At 47.0% G+C, this 21738-nt stretch overlaps 1 protein-coding gene across 1 annotated transcript in view; it reads right to left on the bottom strand.

The window, feature by feature from the left end:
- Nucleotides 1–1759: 1759 nt before the first annotated feature.
- LOC144254852 (EF-hand calcium-binding domain-containing protein 6-like) overlaps nt 1760–21738 on the bottom strand; it is a 115308-nt gene continuing 95329 nt past the window's right edge. Inside the window, exons 15-23 of the mRNA XM_077798486.1 lie at nt 20647–20755; nt 19018–19029; nt 15924–15933; nt 15279–15421; nt 12099–12158; nt 11853–12013; nt 9701–9871; nt 8211–8379; nt 1760–1786 (exon numbers count right to left, since the gene is read on the bottom strand). Coding sequence (XP_077654612.1) covers nt 1760–1786; nt 8211–8379; nt 9701–9871; nt 11853–12013; nt 12099–12158; nt 15279–15421; nt 15924–15933; nt 19018–19029; nt 20647–20755 — 862 coding nt within the window. The remainder of the gene's footprint in view (nt 1787–8210; nt 8380–9700; nt 9872–11852; nt 12014–12098; nt 12159–15278; nt 15422–15923; nt 15934–19017; nt 19030–20646; nt 20756–21738) is intronic.

Here is a 21738-nt window from a genome sequence, read left to right as displayed (position 1 = left end):
ATGTAGGCCTTTTGCCAACATTCAGAAGTTGTGGTCATGATTTCTTCACATAAGTCTTCTCCAGTCTCCCTCTTGCTTCCTCCCTGGGTTTTCATTGCACCAGCGTTAGACCTTTTCATATTATTTCCCATGACCTGGCGGCACTATGCTTGTTTATTTATTTATTTGTTGATTTTTTTTCTCTCTCTTCTTCAGTTTATAGAATTGATTCTTCCTTTTTTCATCTGTGGTTAAGACATTGGGTAAGGTTTTTATTAGTTCTGGATTTTCCACTGGTTTCTTATAATTTTTATTTCTCTACTGAGAGGTCCTACATTTTCAATAATTCTGAATATATTGTTCTTTGTTCACTGAGCATTTTTATAACAGTTAAAGATTTTTAGAGTTGACTCTAACACCTGGTCATCGCAGTCTTTTCTCTTGAGAAAGGATTTCTTTTCTGTTTCTCCACATGTTGAGCACTTCGGGATGACATTCTGGACACTGTGAATGTTACGTGTCATGACTCTGGATTCTGCTCACATTATCTGTGGACAAGTTGGTTGCTATTCCTTTCTTTATTTGAGGAAGCCACAGACTTGGTTGGCCTGGATCTGAGAAAGGCTGTCTTTTCAGACTTTCAGGATACAGTTTGAACTTCAGCCCACTTCTTTGATCCTTGGGTGGGCTGCTTGCAATCTGCCTGGCTCACAGATGGTTCAGGGTCAATCAGGGACTTAGGGAGAACTTCTGCACCAGTTTGGAGCCCCTGCTGTCTGGCTGTCTCCATTTCAAACCTTGCCTCGCCCCCCCGCATTTACTCTTCAGGGACGCAGATGCTCAGACCTCGTCCCCCTGGTTCTGTAGGCCAGAAACAGGACTGGTGGTCTGCTGGTGTTTTGTCTGTGCTGGGTGGCACCAACCTCGTCCTTCACACAGGTGAAAACCTGGGGACCAGGGCACCTCCAACTCATGCTATTCCCATCTCAGGACCAACTCTCCCCCAGAATCCTCTTGCTCAGCTTCAGCCTACAGGGTCCTCTTGATCTACCTCTCCAACCTCATCCAGCATTTCTATGTGGGATCTTTGAGAAGTTTCCAATAGAAACTTACTCAGCCATGCTGGAAACAGAACGTCTTGTGGCCCTTCCTGGGGTGTTGTGGCACACCTGCCCTCAAGACGCAGGGGTCACTGTTCAGAGAAGGCTTCCCAGTCCTCCGCAGCCTGGGCCCCCCTGCCCACACAAGTGACCTTCCCTACTTGCCCACTTCTCTCACAGAAGTAGGAGCCTAACCCATGGCAGGTCTTCTGTCTACACAGTGGCATTCCTGTAGGACAGGAAATCACCTGCATATCCCAAGAGCACAAAGTAGATACTCAGTGACAAGTGAAAAGAGGAGGAGAGGATGTCGATGCAAGGGACAACTCACAGACGTCGTCTACTGTGTCTGGGTGGGTCTTGAGCCTAACAACGTCACGTCTGCACAGACAAGAGCGTCAGGCCGCCCTCAGCCCTGGTAAGGACGCAGTCAGAAAACCGAGACCCCTGTGGGGCGGACAGGAGTGTACTGTGCTGGTGAGACACACAGGAGGAAGGGACAGGCTAGGGACTGTGACGCTGCCTGGCTCCTCGACCGCCCTGCAGACCCTCTGACTCCATGTTGTGCTGTTCTGCGCTGTGTCAGCCATGACATCTTCACGGCTGTCCCCTCGATGCTACATCTAGTAGATGCTCCTCTGCAAGCATCAGGCAGTCAAGGAAGAAGTTCGTGTGTGTGCTTAGGCCAGGGGCTGAAAGGACACAGCCTGCGGAGAATGGGGGATTCAGGGACACCATCCAAACACATCCTTCTTTACCTGGGAATTCTCTGGATAAAGTTCCTTTGTGATAAAACTAAAGAGACTTGTTTTTTTCCCAAGCAATGGTATTTCTATTTCTTTGCACACCCATTCACAGAGAATATCAAAACTGACACACACATTAAAACATAACTGTCTTCCCTAGAATTCCAGACACACTGCCTCCAGGCCTCCCTTTGCCCATCCCAGCGACACCTGATCTTCTAGCTCCTCCATCTGCCTCTTAACTGCCCACCACCAGGAGCCATGCCCAGGACGCAGGTGCGGCCCAGGAATTCTGTCATCAAGATGATCTGATCGCAGGCAAGTCAGGGGAAGGGTCAAGCGTGCCACGGCTGGGAAGGAGCATGGAATTTTCCAGGTAGGTTCACTCTGTGCTTAGGTAGAAAATTCAAATGTTGGCAAATGTTTCCTAGAATATTCAGAGGCAGGAGGCTTGCCTGAAAATAGCCAAGAACACTAAAAAAGGAAGAACACTGAGAGAAAGACCTGTTTTACTGAATTAAAAAGCCATGCTGCATTGAGATGGAAATAGAAGTATCATCCAGCAGATGATATGGCACCTAGTTGCAGAATTACCAGTCAGGGCCTGGGAGGTCTTCTTGCTCTAGGCAGTGGGATCAGAAGCCTGCTAAAGAATTTGAGGAAGGGCCTGGGGTTGTGGCTCAGCGGCAGAGAGCTCGCCTAACATGTGCAAGGCCCTGGGTTCCATCCTCAGCACCACATTAAAAAAAATAATAATAAAGAGATAAAATAAAGGTATTTTATTTTCCAACTCCAACTAAAAATAAATAAATCAATCAATATTTTTTAAAAAGAATTTGAGGAAGGAAACAGAGAGGGAGCTGCCACTGCCCTAGTCTCCAGTGTTAGGGTGAGGGTCAAAGCAGATCAGCCTTGTTGCCTGTAGAGCTCGCTCATCAACACCCGCAGAGGTCGGCTGGGGGTGGGGGGAGGTGGCCCCGCCCCATCTAGGCCCCTGCTCATCAGTGCAGTGCCACCACCCAGGAGCATGTGAGTCATAAGATGTCCAGCCCCCTCCATGGAGTCCTCCAAGTTCTTTTTAGGGGTCAGTAAACAGCATGCTTGGGGCTTTTGCAGCCCTGCGGCTGAACACTAGTACAATGAGAACTTCAGAAAAGCCCCATCTTATAACATATAAAAATGATTCCATATGTATTAAACATTTACATCCAAAAATAAAACAATAAAAATTCTTGCAAAAACCCTTAGGAAAGACAAGCTCAGACTCCATAAAAACAGAAATATGCAAGTTACCACGATGAACATGATTTTGACTAGCACAGTAGCACATACTAAACTTCTCATTATACTCAGAGTCGGTCAACATTTGGAAATTAGTAATTCCCCAGCACTGCCGACAGGGATGAATTTGATAGAATCTTTGGAAATATAAGATGGCAATATGCTTTTAACATTTAAATATGAATATTCCTTTGACCTGAAAATTTTACTTCTTTTATCAGCAAAAAATTGTAACAACTTCATTAAAAGTTCACAGACTGCAACAAATGTACCACTCTGGCCACGGATGCCATGGGGAGGGGTTGGAGACGTCAGGTTTTGGGGGTTTGTGGGAATTCTCTGAGAGTTCTGCTCAATTCTGCTGTCCACCTAAATTGCTTTAAAAAATAAAGTCTTGGGCTGGGGTTGTGACTCAGTGGTAGAGCACTTGCCTAGCATGTGTGAGGCACTAGGTTCAATCTTTGGAACCACATAAAAATAAATAAATAAAATAGAGGTATTGTGTCCATTTACATTTAAAAAGTAGATTTTTTTTCAAAAGTCTATTAAAATAAACACACAATAAAGTCTAGGAGGCTAGAGGGTGGAAGAACAACACCTTGCTCACCAAGATGGCTAACTTGGACTTCATTTTCAAATAAAAAAAGAAGGAAGATGGATGTATTTGGTTGCACAAAACTCCAAATGTTTTAATGGCAAAGACATAAATATGATAAACTTAAAAAGACAACTTAGAGATTTGGAAATGGTTGTGCATAAGACAAAGAGGTGGCTTCCCATTGTTCAGTTGTTCAGACCTTTGAGCACCTACATGGCAGGTGCCAAGCCAGGCCCTGGGAACGCGGCAAACACAGTCCCAAAGTGAAGGAAACTCTGACCATTGGTGGAATTCACACGGTGCCGGGGACCACATCTGAAAGTCTTTAATTTTTTGGCTTATACATCTCTCTCAATGCAATGGGGTTTTTTTTTTTTTAATTTAGTAAAACAGGTCTTTTCCTGAAATTTCCTCCTTTTTGTATGTTCTTAGCTATTCTCAGATTAGGTTTCTATTTTGCATACAAAATTCAAAGTCATTTTATCCAATTGTAATTGGACTCATATTAAATTTCTATATTAGGGGCTGGGGCTGGGTCTCAGTGGCAGAGCACTTGCCTAACACATGAGGCACTGGGTTCCATCCTAAGTACCACATAAAAATAAATAAAATAAAAGTACAGCGTTCATCTACAACTAATATATATATATATATTTTAAATCCTACATTACAAGTCTGTCTAGCTGTTGAGAAGAGAACACAGAAGAATTCGGTGGCAGAGTACTTACCGCCCATTTCTCCTGTCCCAGAGCCTCGGGCCTTGGAGCCTATTCCACTGTGGCCTTTTGCACACCAGATCTGACTTCCAGAACTTGAGAACACCTCCTTGAGGGAGGGAAGTCAATGAAATACCGACTTCATTTGTCCACAGAACACTCTGATTTTACCTGCGTACAAACGAGTGAACAAAACTGCAAAGTAGGGTTGGAAGCAAATAGCACTTCTCGGCCCAGAGACAGCCATGCCATAAGGTGAAAGCAGACAGCTCTCAGGAAGTCTCTGCAATCCTGAATCTGTGTGCCTAGCACTTCAGCTGCAAAGTGATACTGCAGCAATCAACAGGAGAAAAAAGAGTTTCACTAAACAAACCCATCAACAGACGGGGGAATTCAGTACAACGACGGATGGAATGAGCAGCCAAGAACCTGGTAAGAATAAAGAACCTCTGAAATCTAACCTACCAGGCGAGCACGGAACCCAAGCCTCCTCTGGCAGGGCGTGCCCTCTTCACGAGTATTTGTGGAACAGCTACCAAAACTGCCTGTGTACGCTGGGGCATAAGATGAGCATCGATATATTTCCAAAGACTATGTCATTTAGACTTTAGAACCTATCAGATGACTATAGTACAATCAACTTTAAAATCAATAGCAAAAGGTAAACTAAAAATCCCAAACATTTGGAGGCTAAACACTTTTTAAATGAACCATAAAAAAAGAAGAAATCAAAAAGTAAATTGTAAAGTTATTTTGAACTGAATGATAATGAAAATATAATATAAAAATTTTGTATGGTGTAGCAAACCCTGTACTTTGAGGGAAATGTATAGCATAAATTCATACGTTAGAGAAATAAAGGCTGAAATCAATTATCTAAAATTCTATCTCAAGAAATTAGAGAAGTGAAAGCAAGTTAAATCCAATCAAGTAAAAGGAAGGAAATAATGTAACAACAGAAATAAATGAAATGTAAAACAATATACAATAGAGAAAATAACAACACACATGCATTTATTACTGCTTCCAGATGGGGTGGACTAATTCACAGGAAGCAGACACCATCAATGAGGACAACTAGCAAGGTCGGGCTCGGCTGGGACCCTCGAGAGCATCAGAGTTCGGGGAAGCAGCAAGACTGAGGGACCCTTCAGAGGACAACTCGGGATATGCACCTGCACTCGCCTGGGAGCCGCTGATGATGAATTGGGATGGAGGGGTCTGTGGCCAGGCAGCGGGCCTCTCCAGGAAAGCTGGGGTTAATTACATGGCAACAGGGTGGCAAGTTAAGGACTTTAGCTGGGTGCAGTGATACGGGCCTGTAATGCTAGCAACTGAAGCAAGTTCAAAGTCAGCTTCAGGAATTTAGCAAGACCCTGTCTCAAAATAAAAAATATAAAGGGCTGGGGATGTGGCCCAGTGGTAGAGCACTCCTGGGTTCAAACCCCAGCACCAAAATAAATAAGTAAATAGAAATAAAGACTTGAGAGGGCTCAGCCCAGAACTGGTCTCCCTTCCAGATGTGGCCTGCACTCTGGACAAAAGTCCCCACACTGTTGTGGCACTTAGGGGATCCCGCCCACCAGGGGGCAAGGCCCTGGGTGCCAAAGGCAAACACTGAGAAGCCTAAGACGGGGTCGGCTGACATGGAGGTGCAGCCTCTTGAGCCCCAGAGGGACTTGCCTATTCAGCCGTGTGCTGAGAGATCCTGCTGTGGCCTCTGCAGAGAGGACGGAGAAGTGCAGACGTCTCGTGGTCACGTGGGACTGGGACTGACACAAATGAGCCGTGGGGTCCTCAAACACAAAGCTGGTCAGTTCCTTAAAACATCTACTAACTCAGAGCCATGTGGAAGAGGAAGCTCCGGAACTAACCCAAGCCAGTCCTCCCACCCACAATAGAGATGCTTTTCCCCAGGCATCTCCCTCGCCCCCAGACCCAGGCAGGCCCGAGGGGCCCCAGGAATTCCCTGCACTGACTGTCACCAGAGCCTGCCTGAGATTGAAAGCCACAACTGCAAAGGCCCAGGGGTGCGTGGCTGGCAAAGATATCAATGAGATCTCTCCCCGTCTTTGTTGCGTGTGGAACATCTGCGTCTTTCCCTAGGAAGTCTCTGCCCTCTTATTATGCCCTTGGTTTTACATTCTTCCTTTCTGTTAACTGACCATGATACACAAAAAGAGTTTTTAAAATATCTGTTTTATTTACTGATCAGGGTTGAATGCTCCCAATAGAAAACTGAAAACCAGACGAGTGGACATGTTTAATACCTGACTTTTTGAAAGATCTAGTTTGCTCAGTCATGATCGTTCCATTACTCATCCCACCCACTGTGTCCAGAGGCTGCGTAGGCCGGGGTCCCTGTTCCCTGAGTGGGAAATGGATGGCATCAGGAATTGCTGGTAGTGGGGAGGGTTCCGATTCCTGGGCCTGGGAGTCTGGTCACACAGAGGGACGGGAGCTCTGGGGAGGAAGGAGGAAGGTGCACTTGGTGCTAGGCAAGGCTCTGCCTCCAGCAGGGCAGAAGAGGGGGCAGGGACATGAGGAGTTGGGACACTGGCTCAGCCATTTCTAACTCCTGCTCCTGACGCACATCTCTGCCAAGCTGAGGGCCCGGGTGCCCAGAGGAGAGCTGCCCTGGGAGCCCCAGCCCTGGCCGCGTCTGCCATTGCTCCAGGGCAGCCACCTGCCCTCTCAGACCAGCAGGCCCCAGTGCGCCTGTGGGTGAACTCCGAGTCCCAGTGCTGTGCCTTAGGGCCAGGACCCGGAACAGGGCCCTGCAGGGGTGGGGCAGGGGAGCAGTGAGACTAGGTGACTGGCACCCTGTGAAACCCCTGCAATGCCCCCAGACTCCCTGTACCTGCTCCCGCTACATCATCACTCAGTATCCCCACCTGATCCCCCAAGCCAGGACCCGGGGAACCACTTGACTTCCTCCTCCCCCTCCCCTACGTCTAGCACCTCTGGAGTCGGATCCCCTTGTCCCCCCTGGTGCTCACAAAAGCCCATCTCTGGCTTTGCTCCGTTTTGGGAGGAGGAATGTCGGGACCATCTCCATAGCTCCCTACCCCGTGGGCGCCCTGAGCCCTGCCCCATCTTGTCCATCCAGGAAATGAGCTGAATGAGCTCCATGGGGCTCAGAAATAAGACCCAGAAAGAGCTTGTTACCGTGCCTGGCATGGGGCAGGCACCAGGAAAACAGCGGCCACTGGTGGAGTCATCCCCTTCTTGGAGACACATTCCACTCCTTCCACATTTGTCCCCATGGACGCGGCAACATGTTGACCAAAATGCTTTTCTTAAAAACAGCTGAGAGCTGAGCCCCTGGAGGGGCAGATAGGAATCTGAAGCAACGGTTTACATTAACTCCTGGGAGCTGCGCAGCCTCCAGGCTGAGCCTCTGTAGCAGAGGCTCGAGTTCCCGTGAGCACAGCAGACCGGCCCTCTGCACCTCCGAATTTCATTGCCAGGCTGGGTTGTTTTTTTTTTTTTCAATTTTCTAGAGAAACAACCCCCAGATCTGTTATCACAGCATCGCGAGACAGCCAGGCAAGGTAACAGACTTTCTTGTTTTAAAAGTTCATCAAAAGCTGGCCACACCCCTGTTGGAAGTATTCTAGGAGGGGATTGCCACAGAGTCCTTTTGAACTCTGGGAGGTGACCAGCAACGGCTTTGCTCTGTCCCAGACTACAGCACACTGGAGACTGGGCTCTGCCCTGGTGAAGTGTGCTGGCACCGGGAAGCCCCTGGCTCTGCAGGGACAGTGGCACAGCAGACCCCTTCTCCTACCTTCCTGAAGTCACACAGGTCGATCTTCCCCTCAGGCTCCTGGCTGACCTCGAGAAACCGTTGCCTGAACACGGGGTCCTGCCCCTGGACACAGGTTTTGAGTTTTTCAGTGACTTCCTCCTGGGTCATGTTCTTGGTCTCGGTGGTTGTACCCTCGGGGGGCTTGGTTCTAAAAGCACAAGCGGATGTTCAGATGGGCGCATCCCGTGGGTCTGGCCCGTCCTCTCTTTGCCCCACAACAGCAGAGAGGACCCCGTCCCCACTTCCAAGTGAGGACACAGATGCTCAGCAAGGTGGGGCTGCCCAGACCCCTGAGCTCTGGAACGTGCTGCAGTGGGCAGGACGGGGGGCGGGGCTGTCGTCCTCGGGCTGACCCAGATGCGCTTTGAGCTGCGTGAAAATGGTGTGGGCCTGGTGCCCGTGAGGGATTTTTTAATGAACTGGGCCCAACGTAAGACTTCAAATGGGAGAAGTAGGTCATTTTGTGGTAGGTAGACCAAGGAATCACCAAGGGCCATGGAAGGAAAGGGAGCCGCGAGATCTGCAGACTGACTGGATCCGGGAGGTGTGATTTTGTGTGTGCTGCAAGTGCACGTGTGTGTGCAGGGAAGATAACTGCTGCCCCTGCTCTCTCTCCAGAAGGGGACAAGACAGTCGTGGGCAGAAACGTCCACTCCTGCTCTGCTCCCCCAACTTCCAAGGCTCCGGCAAAGTCTGACTTCACGCACTGCTTAATTGCCATCGCTCCTCCCAGGGCGTTCAGAAGCCGACCCTCACAGAATATCCAACCTTTCCCTTAAAATGCCCTCTCTGCTCGTTTATAAAGCTACTATTGGAAAGTCAGACATTCAAATTTCGTTATCATATCATTAACATATTCCCGTTGCTCTACACTTGAGAACATTTTTACAGGGATGTGAGCCCGCGGAGTCTCCGAGTTCTCCCTCTGCCATGATTTATGACAAGCTAAGGACAAGCAAGCTAAAAGAATATCTTTTCATTAGACCAAGGCTGATTTTTCAAAATGAAGAACTAGAATATTCATCAGTCCAGCTTTTTATAGATTTACTAAGTGTGTTTTATGGTTACAATTCAATTTGGCAATCATTTAAATATTTCCAGCATCCACATTAGAGAGCGTTAGCTGGCTGGCTGGCGTGTTTTGCAGTAACTATGACAGTGGTGAGGAATCTCGGTCTCTGGAGGAGAGCGGACGTGAGCGTGGGGAGGGAAGAGCACAGCCGTGGAGCCTCTCAGGGAGGTGAGTCCCAGGCCCTGACCCAGGCTGGCCACCAGGTGCAGGAGAACTGGAATGCACTTGCATTCCTAAAGTTCATAGGTGGTTTCAACCCCTGCCCTAAAATTCAGGGACTCTCATCTCTGTGTGTACGGGCAGCGTCTTTCTTATTTAAATTATAAACTATTAAAATACTCATTTAGCCAACAAACAGCTACTAAAGCCTACTCCACCATGGCTTCCCTTTCTTTACCTCTCTGAAAGATCTGGCGGCTGCTGCTGCTCTTTCTGGAAATGTTCACTTGACTTGTCCTTGGAAACACAAATGGGAGGCATAGTGGGCAGGTCCTTAATTCCAACACATGCCAGAAATTTCTTGTACAGGATTCTTCCTGAAACTGTGTCCTGAAACTTACTGCCGAGTCTGAGAGTGGAGAACAGGGCATGCCATTAGAATGGCTTCAATCAACACACCCAGCATGACGGGCACATGGTAACTACAGCCTTCACCTCTGCTCACGGTGTGTGCAGCAGTGTGGCCACTTTGGGAGACAGTTTGCCAACTGAATATACAGTTATCAGAGGAACTAGCCATTCTACTCCTAGGCAGTAGGAGAAATAAAACCTGTCTACACAAAGAGTTGTACAAGGCACACTGCTTATTTTTAAACCCCAAACTGGACACCAAACATGTCCATCAACAGATAAATGGATCCACAAACTGGCGAGGCCGTGCCAGTAAAATGGAATACAATTCAGCAAAAAAAAAAAAGACCAAACGGTCGATATATGTACCATAAGAATGAGTCTGAACATCATTATGCTGAGTCAATAAATTCAGACCAAAGAAGAGAATCCTGCATTCTCCCACTTACATGAAGTCCTAGAGAATGCAAAACAATCTACAGTAACAGCAGGTCAGTGTTTGGTGGGGGGGATGGGGAATGATCATTGCACAAAGGCACAAGAAAGATTTCAAGTTTGATGTCTTGATTAATACCCTGTGGTGGCTTCGTGGATGTGGACACATGAGGAATTTCATCAAATGATATTGTTTAAATATGTGGAGCTTATTGCATATAAAGTTCACCACAATAAAGACACAAGACGTGTAAAGAAAGAATTTTTTCTCATTTAAGTACTTATATTGGAATTTTAGCATATGAAAATATTTTAGAAAATGTAGAAAACCACTAGTCTAGTGAGACTGGTTTCTCTTTCTTTCTCTGTTTTTGTGGTGGGACCACCCACCCTTCAACGTCCTAGGATTGATTTCTTCTTCAATACTTTGCTAAATATGTTTCTAATTGTAAACTTATGCATTGTTGCAAACTCGGTGATGCCTAAAGACCAAAATAAACTTCCACAAATTCATTAAGACCCACAAGGCATCAGCGGTGGGTGGGGTCTGGCACTCTGAGCTGGCTACGAGCTCTGTGAGGCAGAACTGTGAGTGCCAGACAGGAGCTTGTCAGGTGCTATCTGAGGATGCCTCTGGGCATCAGCGAGGCCAAGACTATTTCTTGTTGACCCCAAGGCATCAACTGCCTTTCCACACTGCCTCCTGGGGAGCCCTGCCGAGGCCACAGCTGTGTGACCATGCCCTGCTTGACCCCCGGGAATGTGTGCTCGAGTGGCCTGTTTCCCAGCGTCCCTAAGGTTGTGGGGGAGAGTCTAAATAGGAGCTAGGAATAGGTTTTCAGAGAGTGACTCAGTTCCTAACAGCACTTCTAACTGGGCTCTTGGGTTACACCTGCCACGATGCCCGTCACTGTACTGACACCCACAAATCATTATTTTGACCTTGAGCCTGCATGGAAATACAAGTATGTGTGTTTTCCACGATGACTCTTTTTAAATACCTCAGTTTTAATTTCTTGGACAGCAAAGAATGACAGACACACTCCATAGGATGAAATTCCTTTGAGGAATTTTTAAGACCGTGAGTGACTCTCAATGATGCTCGGACCTGCAAACTCAGCCAGTTTAACTGAAGTGACTACGGCGCAGGAGGTTCAGATGAAATCTTGCATCTTACAAGATACTACAAAAGACTAAAGCATAATATTTGCTTGGCAAAAACAACAAAAAGATCTGGGTGGCTAGAGAGCCAGACCAACCAAGGCTCCAAACTTACCCGTGACCTGGGGTTAAGGTCCACCCCCTAGGCCTGTGTTTTCTCCACCCATGAGAGGGGTGAACCTAGCCTCCCCACACGACTATGGTCAGGTCTGAATCCTAATGTACGTTGAACCCTTAGCCGATGACCAATGCTTAGGAAGGACTTGATCAATAATAGCTATCATTAACTTAAGCTATTAGCATTGCAAAACAACATTAAATATTTGGATTTGTGAGACAATGAAAGCCATGAAGTGAATTAATTTTGTAAACAAAAACCTTACTTTGTTAAATGTTCATTTGTTAAAAATGGGCAGAAAGTGTGCATGATTTTCTTGAAATTACTTCGACTGATGGTCCCTGTGTCTCTGAGGTCATATGACTGCAGCGTGTCATAGAAAGCTTGCAGATGTCTAGTGATTGCATCGTGAACCATTTCTTCCACCTGACAGAGAAGCAAGCATATTCACAAAGTGACTCCTTGTGCACCAGACCACACAGGAAGGGACCCTAAGGCGGGTGCTGCTTACCGAATTCCAGGCCAGGTGGAGTGGCATCTTGGACTCTGCACAGGGCAAAGTTCTTCTTGTCTGGGTGGAAAGAGAAAGCAGACAAGTAAAAGCCGTTCAGGAAGGCAGCAGGGGCTTTGTAGGCAGAAGGACTTGGACTTAGTCTTGGACTTGAACTTGAACTTTAGCTCTGCCTCAGTTGGCCCCCAGCTCTGAGACCTGAAGCAGGTCAGTTTGCCCTCCGGTTGCCATATGAAAATGGGGGTAGTATTTAATTTTCACTTGTTTATTTAAGCATACGATAAACATAAAAATCCATCATCTAGAAATTAAATAAAGGCAAATAATGAGGTGGTGTTCTTGTGTGTCAAGATGGCAGAATGAGAAAGGAGCCACGGCCAGCACTGGCTGGGGATCAGAAAGCCGCGAGTGACGCTGACGGGAGTGTCTGGAAGGAGCTGGACCACGGCACCCGTGGGTCAGACCGGACAGTCTGATGACTTACAGCCTCAGGGCTGACCTTGTCTGCCGCTGGAGAGATGGGGGCGGCTGGACGCTCTGCATCTTGCACTCTCTCCATACGCTCTTCTTCAAAGTCATTAAAGTAGTGAGTAAAATAAAGCACAGTCTCTTACGTGCTATTTTCTCCACACTTCTGTCTCCAGCATCTTAGACTCAAGCACCAATCTTAGAGGGATGCCGGAGAGCAGATGCCGGAAAATCGGCCAAAGGGAAAAACAGAAGAGGACACCTAGAGCATAACAGGAAGTTCAGCATCTTTGAAAATTAGATAGCAGAGTTTTCTTGATGTTAAATGATAACAGTGTATTAATGAAAAACAACTCAGACTAAAGTGTCACTGATTATGTGCTCCTGTTTTTAAATAGAATTAAGTATAACACGAAAATTTGTATCCAAACTCACCAAAATGTATATATTACATATGTGCAGCTTTAAAAATATCAGTTATACCTCAATAAGCTATTTTTTAAATAAAAAGAAAATGTGTGTGTGCCCTCGTGCACACAGGATTGGAGGACAGAGGAGCAGGTCGAAGCGAGGCGGGAAGACGAGCCCCGAGCTGGGTCCGTGGTGCTGTTCGCTTCCCTGCTTGCACACCTCTGCTTTCTAACTTCTCTCCTCCACTCATTCAGCCAATGACCAGGAGGCCACGCCCTGTGGTACCTGGGCAGTAGTAACCGGAAGGCCACAGTATGCTCAGTGGCCACCACGGGAGCAGGGGCTGCCCAAGGTCTGTAACTGGAGGATGGGGCGTGGCCAGAGGCATCAGGAGGGTCCAGAGCCAGTGCTGGGCACGCTGGGCTCTGGAGGTGGTCCACCAGGGAGGAGGAGCAGGAAGGAGCCCCAGTGCTGAGGCCTGGGAGGGCCACCTGGGGGAGCCCAAGGACAGGCAGGGCCACACAGGCTCCTCACCAGCCATTTCTGGAAGTTCTGCTTTATCCCTAGAGCGCCCCCCCCCCAAAGCCAAAAGAGGGGTGTGAGCCTGGCTGACCTGATAGGGTTTCTACTGAGCAAGGCTACTGCCCCTCCTGCAGGGAGTATCCGCAAGGCACTCTTCCCTGTCTGCCCTGTCAGCCTTCCCACACTTCCTAGAAAATACGTCAGCAGACGTTCATGTTTAAATAGATAGGTATCAGACCCTATGATTTATATATGCAAATTAATTATGTCTATATGAGCTCATCACAAAGTGAAGTTGACGAAATAGGCTGCAGGATCACATAACTATGAGTTTAACCATCTTTTGCAAAATAGGTTCACACACTCAGAGTGGAGGGAAGTGTGTTGGGATCCGGGACTTTATCATCATTTTCATCTTTGTAGTTCTGGATATCGTCAGTGAGCTCCCTAGCGTGGCCCACCAACACTGTCTCCACCATGTCGGTGGCAATTTCTAGAGGTACCAAGAGAAGGGAATTAAACATGAGATGTTCCCTGTAATAAACTGCCAACTGCTAACCAATGGGTGTGCACCCAACTCTGCAAGACCACGGTGTGAACCCACAACAGGGGGAAGGACTCATTCATGATGTTAACTGCATCCTACCCAGAAGCCACCAGAACAGGATACAGCTGGCATTGGTCAAATGCTTTCAACCCTGTCTCCAAAGCCAGGCACCCCAGTGAAATCCGTTCAATAGAAACGTCATATCTGAGGCAAAGGTGCAACTCTGGATGTGACTGGTTTGAGATAGGGATTTAGGACAAGGAGAGAGACTGAGTCTTAAAGGAAACACCCACAAGCCACTAAGCTGCAGAAAGCACAGTGGTGAACCTGAGCAACACGCCCTTGACCTGCAAGCTCAGGGAAGACTGGTGCAGGATTGCCCAGCTCCACCCTGGCTCCACCTCCAGTCCGGCCCCTAACTACAGCCCATCTGTAAAAGTGGAGCCCCCACCCCAGGTGAGCTTCTCACTCTCTGTAGCCCACACTCTCCCTTCAGTGTGTATCTACTTCCTAAATAAACCTCTATCTCTGACTTTGCATGGTGCCTGCTGAAATTCTTTTCTGTCACATGTGCCAAGAACCCCTCTGGTCCTGAGTCAAGTTCCCCCGACCTCTGGAAACTTCTGGGACCCTTCTCTGGAGTCATCTCTTTTTCTGTGACAGTTTGATGTAGACAAATAGCCACCAGCTTCTTAAATCTAAAATCAGAAGCTAATTTGTACCTGTTAAAAGACATCTTCAACAAACATTGCAGTAAGAATCTGCTAAAGCCTGTCCTTTTTTGCATTATCTGAAACTAATCTGTTTCTTTAAAAAGTCTCAAAATGTTAAATGCTAATAGCTATCAAGGTTACAGATGCATTTATAATAATAAAATGTCAACTCTCCATGCAAAAGAAACAGAGACTAAAAGCAAGCGTCAGTCACTAGAGGTAATAAGCAGTGCCTTCTTAAAAGGTGAGCCGCATGGTGTGGTTGTCACAAACACCCCCCCAAGGCACGGTCACAAGCACAGAGGGGTTTTCAGAAGTGTCAAATATTGTCCTTTGATGAGATTTGGAGAGTAAAAGTTAAATTAAATGACTTGTGAACTCTCACTTACAATGAAAATTAATTCAGTTGAAAATGTGAAGTCGTTAACTGACTCAAACCACATTTCATCTGCATCTTTTATTTTACTGAATTTCCTGCCATAAAGAGAAAAGCAGAAGCGAAGTCATTAGGGAACTTACCTTGGGGTTCTCTAGCAGGTCGATGAAGGAGCTGGTGCTGACCGTCCCAGTGCCCCCGGGGTCCAGGATCTGCATCAGTTCTTTGAATTCTGAATCACTTAAGTTTACAGTTACGCAATTTAGGATGTGTCGCAATTCTTCCCCTGTCATCTTTACATTACGCTCCTGAGCACGAGTATGTACACAAGGGAATTTAAAAAAGAAAAAGACAGAAAAGGAAGGAAAAGTATTATATATATTTAGCATAATTTGGTACAGAATGAGCTTTGACCAAATAGCATTATGATTTGAAATGAGAATACCTCAATTGGGGACCATGATGTCACACATGTGCAAGAGCAGGCACATGGAGGTACCAGAACCTTCCCAGTACCCTGCCTACGTGTTCTCTACCAGATGGGCAGGAGACGGCCAGGTGAGGGATGAGGCCCCTCTCTGGGACACAGGCTGACCCCCTTCCCAGGGGCGTCCACGGTGTTAAGGGTCCTCCCAACACCCACCTGGTGGCTCAGAACTTCCCGGCAGTTCAATTTCAACTTGCCATTTTACTAAGAATATTAATTATGCTTGTTCTGAGTACGACCAACCTCATCAATTAAATCAGTGGACGATTACTTAGCGAGATCACTTTCGGCCACGCCACACAAAGAACATGCTATGAGCAAGATACTCTGAGGCACATTTCTTCACCCAGAATTAAAAATTGTCAACAAGTAAATTAAATATGAAAATTGAGAGGTCCTGTTTACTGGAAAGAGGGGAAAGAACCCCTACCTCTCACAGAGAGATGCTGTGAATATCAATGCAACAAAACTGACATGGAAAGTGCTTACTAAGAGAGACCCAAATCTGAAAAGAAAATAAATTCCTCTAGGGTAAATTAAATCAGGGAATATATATACATGCTTAGTTTTTGGCTTGGGAGAGATAATCAACTTTTATGCCCAAATAAGGGATCGTGGCAACTTTTAATAATTTCTGTGTAATCGTCACCACTAATGGTAGGACCTTGTCACCGCCCCAGAAGAAGTACATTTACTCCATTCCCTACTTCCACACAGCTTGAGGCAACAACTGTTTTCATTCTCTGTGTGATTGGTTCTATAGACAGGACCATACAATGAACATGAGGTCTCTCTGTCTGGCTTCTTTCCAGTAGTCGAGTGTGGCTGGGCCTGTCCATGCTACAGCATGCTCGAGCACTTTGTTCCTTTTTATTCCCGATTAGTATTACAATATCTTTTAATATCTGGTCACCATCGGACGACCATTTGGATCATTTTCAGCCTGGAAATTATGAACAATGTTGCTATGAATATTTGCGATGTGTTTGTGTGGACTTACATTTTTTGATTTCTCTTGGCCTAGACCTAGGTGCGGAATTGCTGGGTCAAATGGTAAATTAGGTTCTATTTTTAAAGAAGCTGTTTTCCATGGTGGTTACATGCCCCGCAACAGTGTGGGAGTGTTCCAGTGTCTCCTCATCCTTATCAACTTTTTGAAATGAATATCCAATTTTTTTAGCAGCATTTTGAAATCCCTTTCCCCATTAGATTTGTCAAAAAGTGAACTGATAAGTATTTATGGGTTCTCAATTTTGTTCCACTGATCTATATGTCTATCCTTATGCCGGTTCCAAAATCTTTATTACTGTAGCTTTATTCTAGAATTCAAAATCAGGGGGATTAAGTAATATAATTTCATTCTTCTTTTCCAAGATTGTTTGGGCAATTCCATGATCTTTGTATTTTCATGTAAGTTTTAAGATCTTTTTTTTTAACTGTAAAAATAAAAGAGCCAGTTGGACCTTGATAGCATTTGTACTGAATACATAGATGAATTTGGAGAGAACTGAATCTCAGTAATGTCGAGTCCTCCAATCCACGAATATGGAATGTCTCTTCATTTACGTCTCCTTTAATTTCTTCTAAGTGTTTTATAATTTTCAGTGTACAATTCTGGCACTTCTTTGGTTAATTTATTCCTGGGAATTTTATTCTTTTGATGCTATTAGAATGGAATTGTTTTCTGAAGTTCATTTTCAGATTGTTCATTGCTAGTTTACAAAAATATGATCTTGTATATTAATCTTATATCCTGCAACCTTTGTGAATGCTATTAGTTCTCTCTCTCCCTTAGAATTTCCTACAGATACAATCACACTGTCTTAGAATAAAGCTAGTTTCATTTCTTCCTTTCCAATCTGGATGCCTTCTCTTTCTTTTCCTTTCCTGACTGGACTGTAGAGAACTGTAGCACGATGCTGAATAGAAGTGGCAAGGGCTGGCATCCCTGTGTGGTTCCTGACCATAGGAGGAAAGCATTCCGTTGTTATCATCACTATGCTGTTAGCTAAGGGTTTGCCATGAATGACCTTTATTGGGTTAAGAAATTTTCTCTTCTGTTTCAAGTTTGTTGAAAGTTTTATCTTGAACGGGTGTTGGAGTTTTTAGGTATCTTTTCTCCATCTACTGAGATGATTATATGGTTTCAGCCTTCACTCTATTCATATTGTGTCTTATGTTCATTGATTTGGGGGAAGTTAAACCAACCTGGCAGTGCAGGGATAAGTCCCACATGTTCATAGCATCCAATGCTTGTGACATGGCTGGATTTGACTCACTATTTTTGGTTGAGAATGCAACCAAGTCAGGAAGGTGCTCATCTGCATTTTTTCTCGTGACACCCCTGTGGGAATTCAGTCTTGGAGTCACAATGGCCTTGGAATGCGGGGGGGGGGGGGGAAGTGTTCCTTCCATGCTTCTGAGGGTTCGTGAAGGACGGGTGTTATTTCTAAAAGCAACCTTTGTATTCTTCAATGTAGAGAATTTGCGCTTTCATTGTTAAGATATATTTATAGGTATTTGATTTTTAAAAAAAGTTTTAGCAATACTTTAAAAATTCTTCTTTTTATAATTATTTATTACAGTTTTCCAGAAATGTATCGGTCTTTGTGTACTGATCTTCATTCCAGTGAATCAAATTCTAGTATTAATTGTATCATTTGGGGGAAGAGTCTTTCGGGCTTTCTAATAATGAAATCATGTCACCAATAAATAATACCAGGAGGGGCTGGGGATATAGCTCAGTTGGTAGAGAGCTTGCCTTGCAAGCACAAGGTGCTGGGTTCAGTCCCCAGCACTAATAATAATAATAATAATAATAATAATAATAATACCAGGAGGAGGAAGCGTGGGTGAGGAGGCAGGATGCACACTGCATGTGGCCATAGGAAATGAGCCATGCCTGACTGAAAGGTGAGTGGTCGCGATGCCCAGGGCCACTTGCAGGAGGGCAGCAGAGTCCGCAGGGAGCACACACAGCAAGTGGGAGGGATGCCCACTCAGGGCGACCTGAAGCAGCCTTTCTTCAGCTATTCTGCAGTCCTCTCTGTTGCGGGAGTGTCCAGCCTGCCTACTCCTGGCTCCCTTCCCTGCTCTCCTCCTTATCCAGTCCTTTCCATGGCCAAGACCAAGAAAAATGGAGGTGGGACATGCCGGTCAGAAACTCCTCACAGCATGACTTCAGGGGGCGTGACCGTCATTGCTGCCTGTGTGAGTCCAAGGGTGAGCTTGTCACTGGCAGCAGCTCTGTGCCATCCACCCAGCTGCTCAGCCCCCTGTGTGCCATCCACCCAGCTGCTCAGCCCCTGTGCATGTGGGGCCTGCGGGCTGGGCACTCAGCTCACTTCCCAGTGTGCTGGCTGGCCTCTGGTGGGCAGCGCAGCCCTGACTTTGACACCACCCGGTGTCTGCAGTGGTCAGCGTTATGCCTACTAAAAACGAAACTCCATAAATGACTGCCTCAGTGGAGTAACTGGACCTGAGGTGGGCGCACACCACAGCCTCTGCCCTCGTACCCAGGAGGCTCGTCCTGAGCCTGCGAGGGGCCAGGCAGCCTGGTTGGAAACCCTGCTCCACTAGCCAGGTGGCTCAGGCTGGCCCCAGCCCCAGGCCCCCTCTCCTTGCCTGTCAAATGGAGATGATAATGTCCACGTCACACGGTAGTGAGAGGACCAAGTGTGTACCTGCCAATCGCTTTAGACAGGGCGGACACACAGTAGGTGCTCAATGTTATTCACTCAGAGAGGCCAGTCACACAGTCCCAAGGATTACAGTCATCTCCCTGTACCTGGCTTCACTTTTATCCTTGGTCAGCTGTGGTCGGTACTACATGGTACAAGAAAGTATTGAAAGAGAGAGAGAGAGAGAGAGCAGGAGAGAGTGCATTCACATAACTTTTATGGCAGCATATCAATTACCTTTTTTATCATTTGTCGTTATTAATCTTTTACTGTGCCTGATTTATAAGTTCACTACGTAACAGGGGAAGTGGCCTATAAACACGCGCTGCTTCACACCATTCTGGTGGAAGGCGGACACACAGTGGCGTGCACTCGGCTGTATACAGGTTGTGTAAGAACCCTTGACCCACCGTGTTCACAAAATGACGAATGGCCGGGAGGCGCTGCTCGGGTGGGGCCATCAGGGAGCAGCATCTGGCCGTGGGGACCTCAGCCTACCCTTGTCTTCAGGCATGGGGGGGGCTGGGAGCACATCTCACAGATAAAGGGGGCAGCTGTGCTTAAAGTAGGTAAGACACCCCAGAAGCACTGAGCCTGCGCGACGGCAGCCTAGACTGACAGCGGGCACACGCCAGCCTGGAGGCCAGGCCAGGCAGGGTGGGCTCCCCGTGTGAGCCCTAGAGCTTGCACCTTCCCCTGGGTCGGCACCTGGGACCGTGATGCCAAGTGATGCTCTAGTAAGGAAGCTTTGGCACAGGGTCCCACTGGAGTCTAAGGACAAGAAATTCACCCTACTCATCATTTACTAGAGACTCCGTTACCAAAAATGCTTAAGAAATAACCCACGAGGGAAGCGCTGTTTTCTCAAATAAACGTTATACGGTGAACGGACTGAAGTTCACAGCAAGAGAAAGCCAGCGGCCAATCCACGGCGTGGCCCTCGCCCAGCACGGTCAGAAAGTCAACAGCGACTGGGCAGCTAGGAACCGGCCCTGCTGCGGGCACCACGTGGCGGAGCCGGGGGCCTTTAGGTCAGGGTGGGCGCTCCAGCAAGTGGGGGTGTGTGGTAGCTGCATGGCTGATGCAAGTCCCACCATTCCTGGTGGCCCTGACGCCCTCTCCCTGCTGATGGCCCTGGGCTCTCTGCACTGCAATTCGTTTGGCACCAAACAAGCAAGGCTCAGCTTTTGAGCTGAGTCCTGCATGCCCCAGCATACAACAGGAGCTCAAAAACGTTCGCTGGATGGATAAATGGGTGAACACAGAGTTTTTATTGGTCTTGCTCTGAGTGTTAGCTTTCTTAAAAACAATGAGCTTTTCAATGAGAAGGGTTTCAAATCTTACAGTGTTGATTATCAGTAACGCTTTCTTCAACGCCATGTAGCTGTCTTCACCGTGTCTAAATAATTTGGTGACAATATTTTCCTTCTGAGGTTGGTTTCTTGAACCAAGGCTATAATGGATTAGGAGAGAAACAGGAGAAAGATTATATTCTTGAACTTCGTCCTTTCTTAATGCAAAAAGCAAGCACGTCACAAAAACTATAATAATACTTTCTTTGTAGACGACTCTTGCCAGAAGTGGAAAGTGCTTGTGTCGTCCCACTCTCACTCAGCCGCTGTGGGTGTGATCCTCTCAGCATCCATTAGTGGCACCATCCCCTTGCCCTGCCCCCATGCTGGTCAGCCATCTTGCAAATCTGTGATTCTGACTTCAAAAAGACCAGGAGAGAGACCACAGATCGCCCCGAGACCTGCCATAGACAGCATGTCATAGCTCACTCACTCACCCAGATACCAGGGACTCACAGAGTGGCATCCCAGGAGCAGGAAGGGGCTCCGAGTAACCGGAAGGCTGATGACCAGGGCAGTCACTAAATACTAAAGAGACCCCAGACAGGGAAGGGACCCAGGGAAACGGGCATTGCTGTGTGGAACATTTTGCTTTACAACAGAGCACAGTGCTCTTGGTGCCCATGTGACATCAGGAAGCCTGGGTTTTCTCTCAAACTTCATGGGGGGATTGATACAGAATGCAGAAGCAAAGGACTTCTGAGAACGAGCGTCTAAGTTCCAAAACACCCTGGTAAGTCCTCCCTTGCACATTTCTGTGCCCCCCGCCCCCAGTCTGTGCGGTTGTGTGAGCTGAAGTCACAACACATCTGAGAGGGACGCAGACACCCCCAGGACCCAGGACACCTGTGCCTCACAGTGCTGGACACCATTAGCACTGTCCCCTTCCATGGGACTCAAGGGCACACCCAGAGCTCGGGGCGCCACGGAAGGCGGTGTCCCTCGCCACCCCCGCCCAAGCACGAGACTCGCTCACCGTCTCTTCAGGTCTTACATCTCCCAACTAGAAACTGGAATCTTAATTATACCAACCTCATAGTTCAAAGTATTTTAAATAAGAAAAATGTATGAAAAATAATCGGTA

This window comes from Urocitellus parryii, chromosome 5 (genome assembly GCF_045843805.1).
Source record: "Urocitellus parryii isolate mUroPar1 chromosome 5, mUroPar1.hap1, whole genome shotgun sequence".
In the NCBI taxonomy this organism is placed as follows: Eukaryota; Metazoa; Chordata; class Mammalia; order Rodentia; family Sciuridae; genus Urocitellus; species Urocitellus parryii.
Note: the sequence above shows the minus strand (reverse complement) of the source record. Positions and strands in the feature narration are given on the sequence as shown.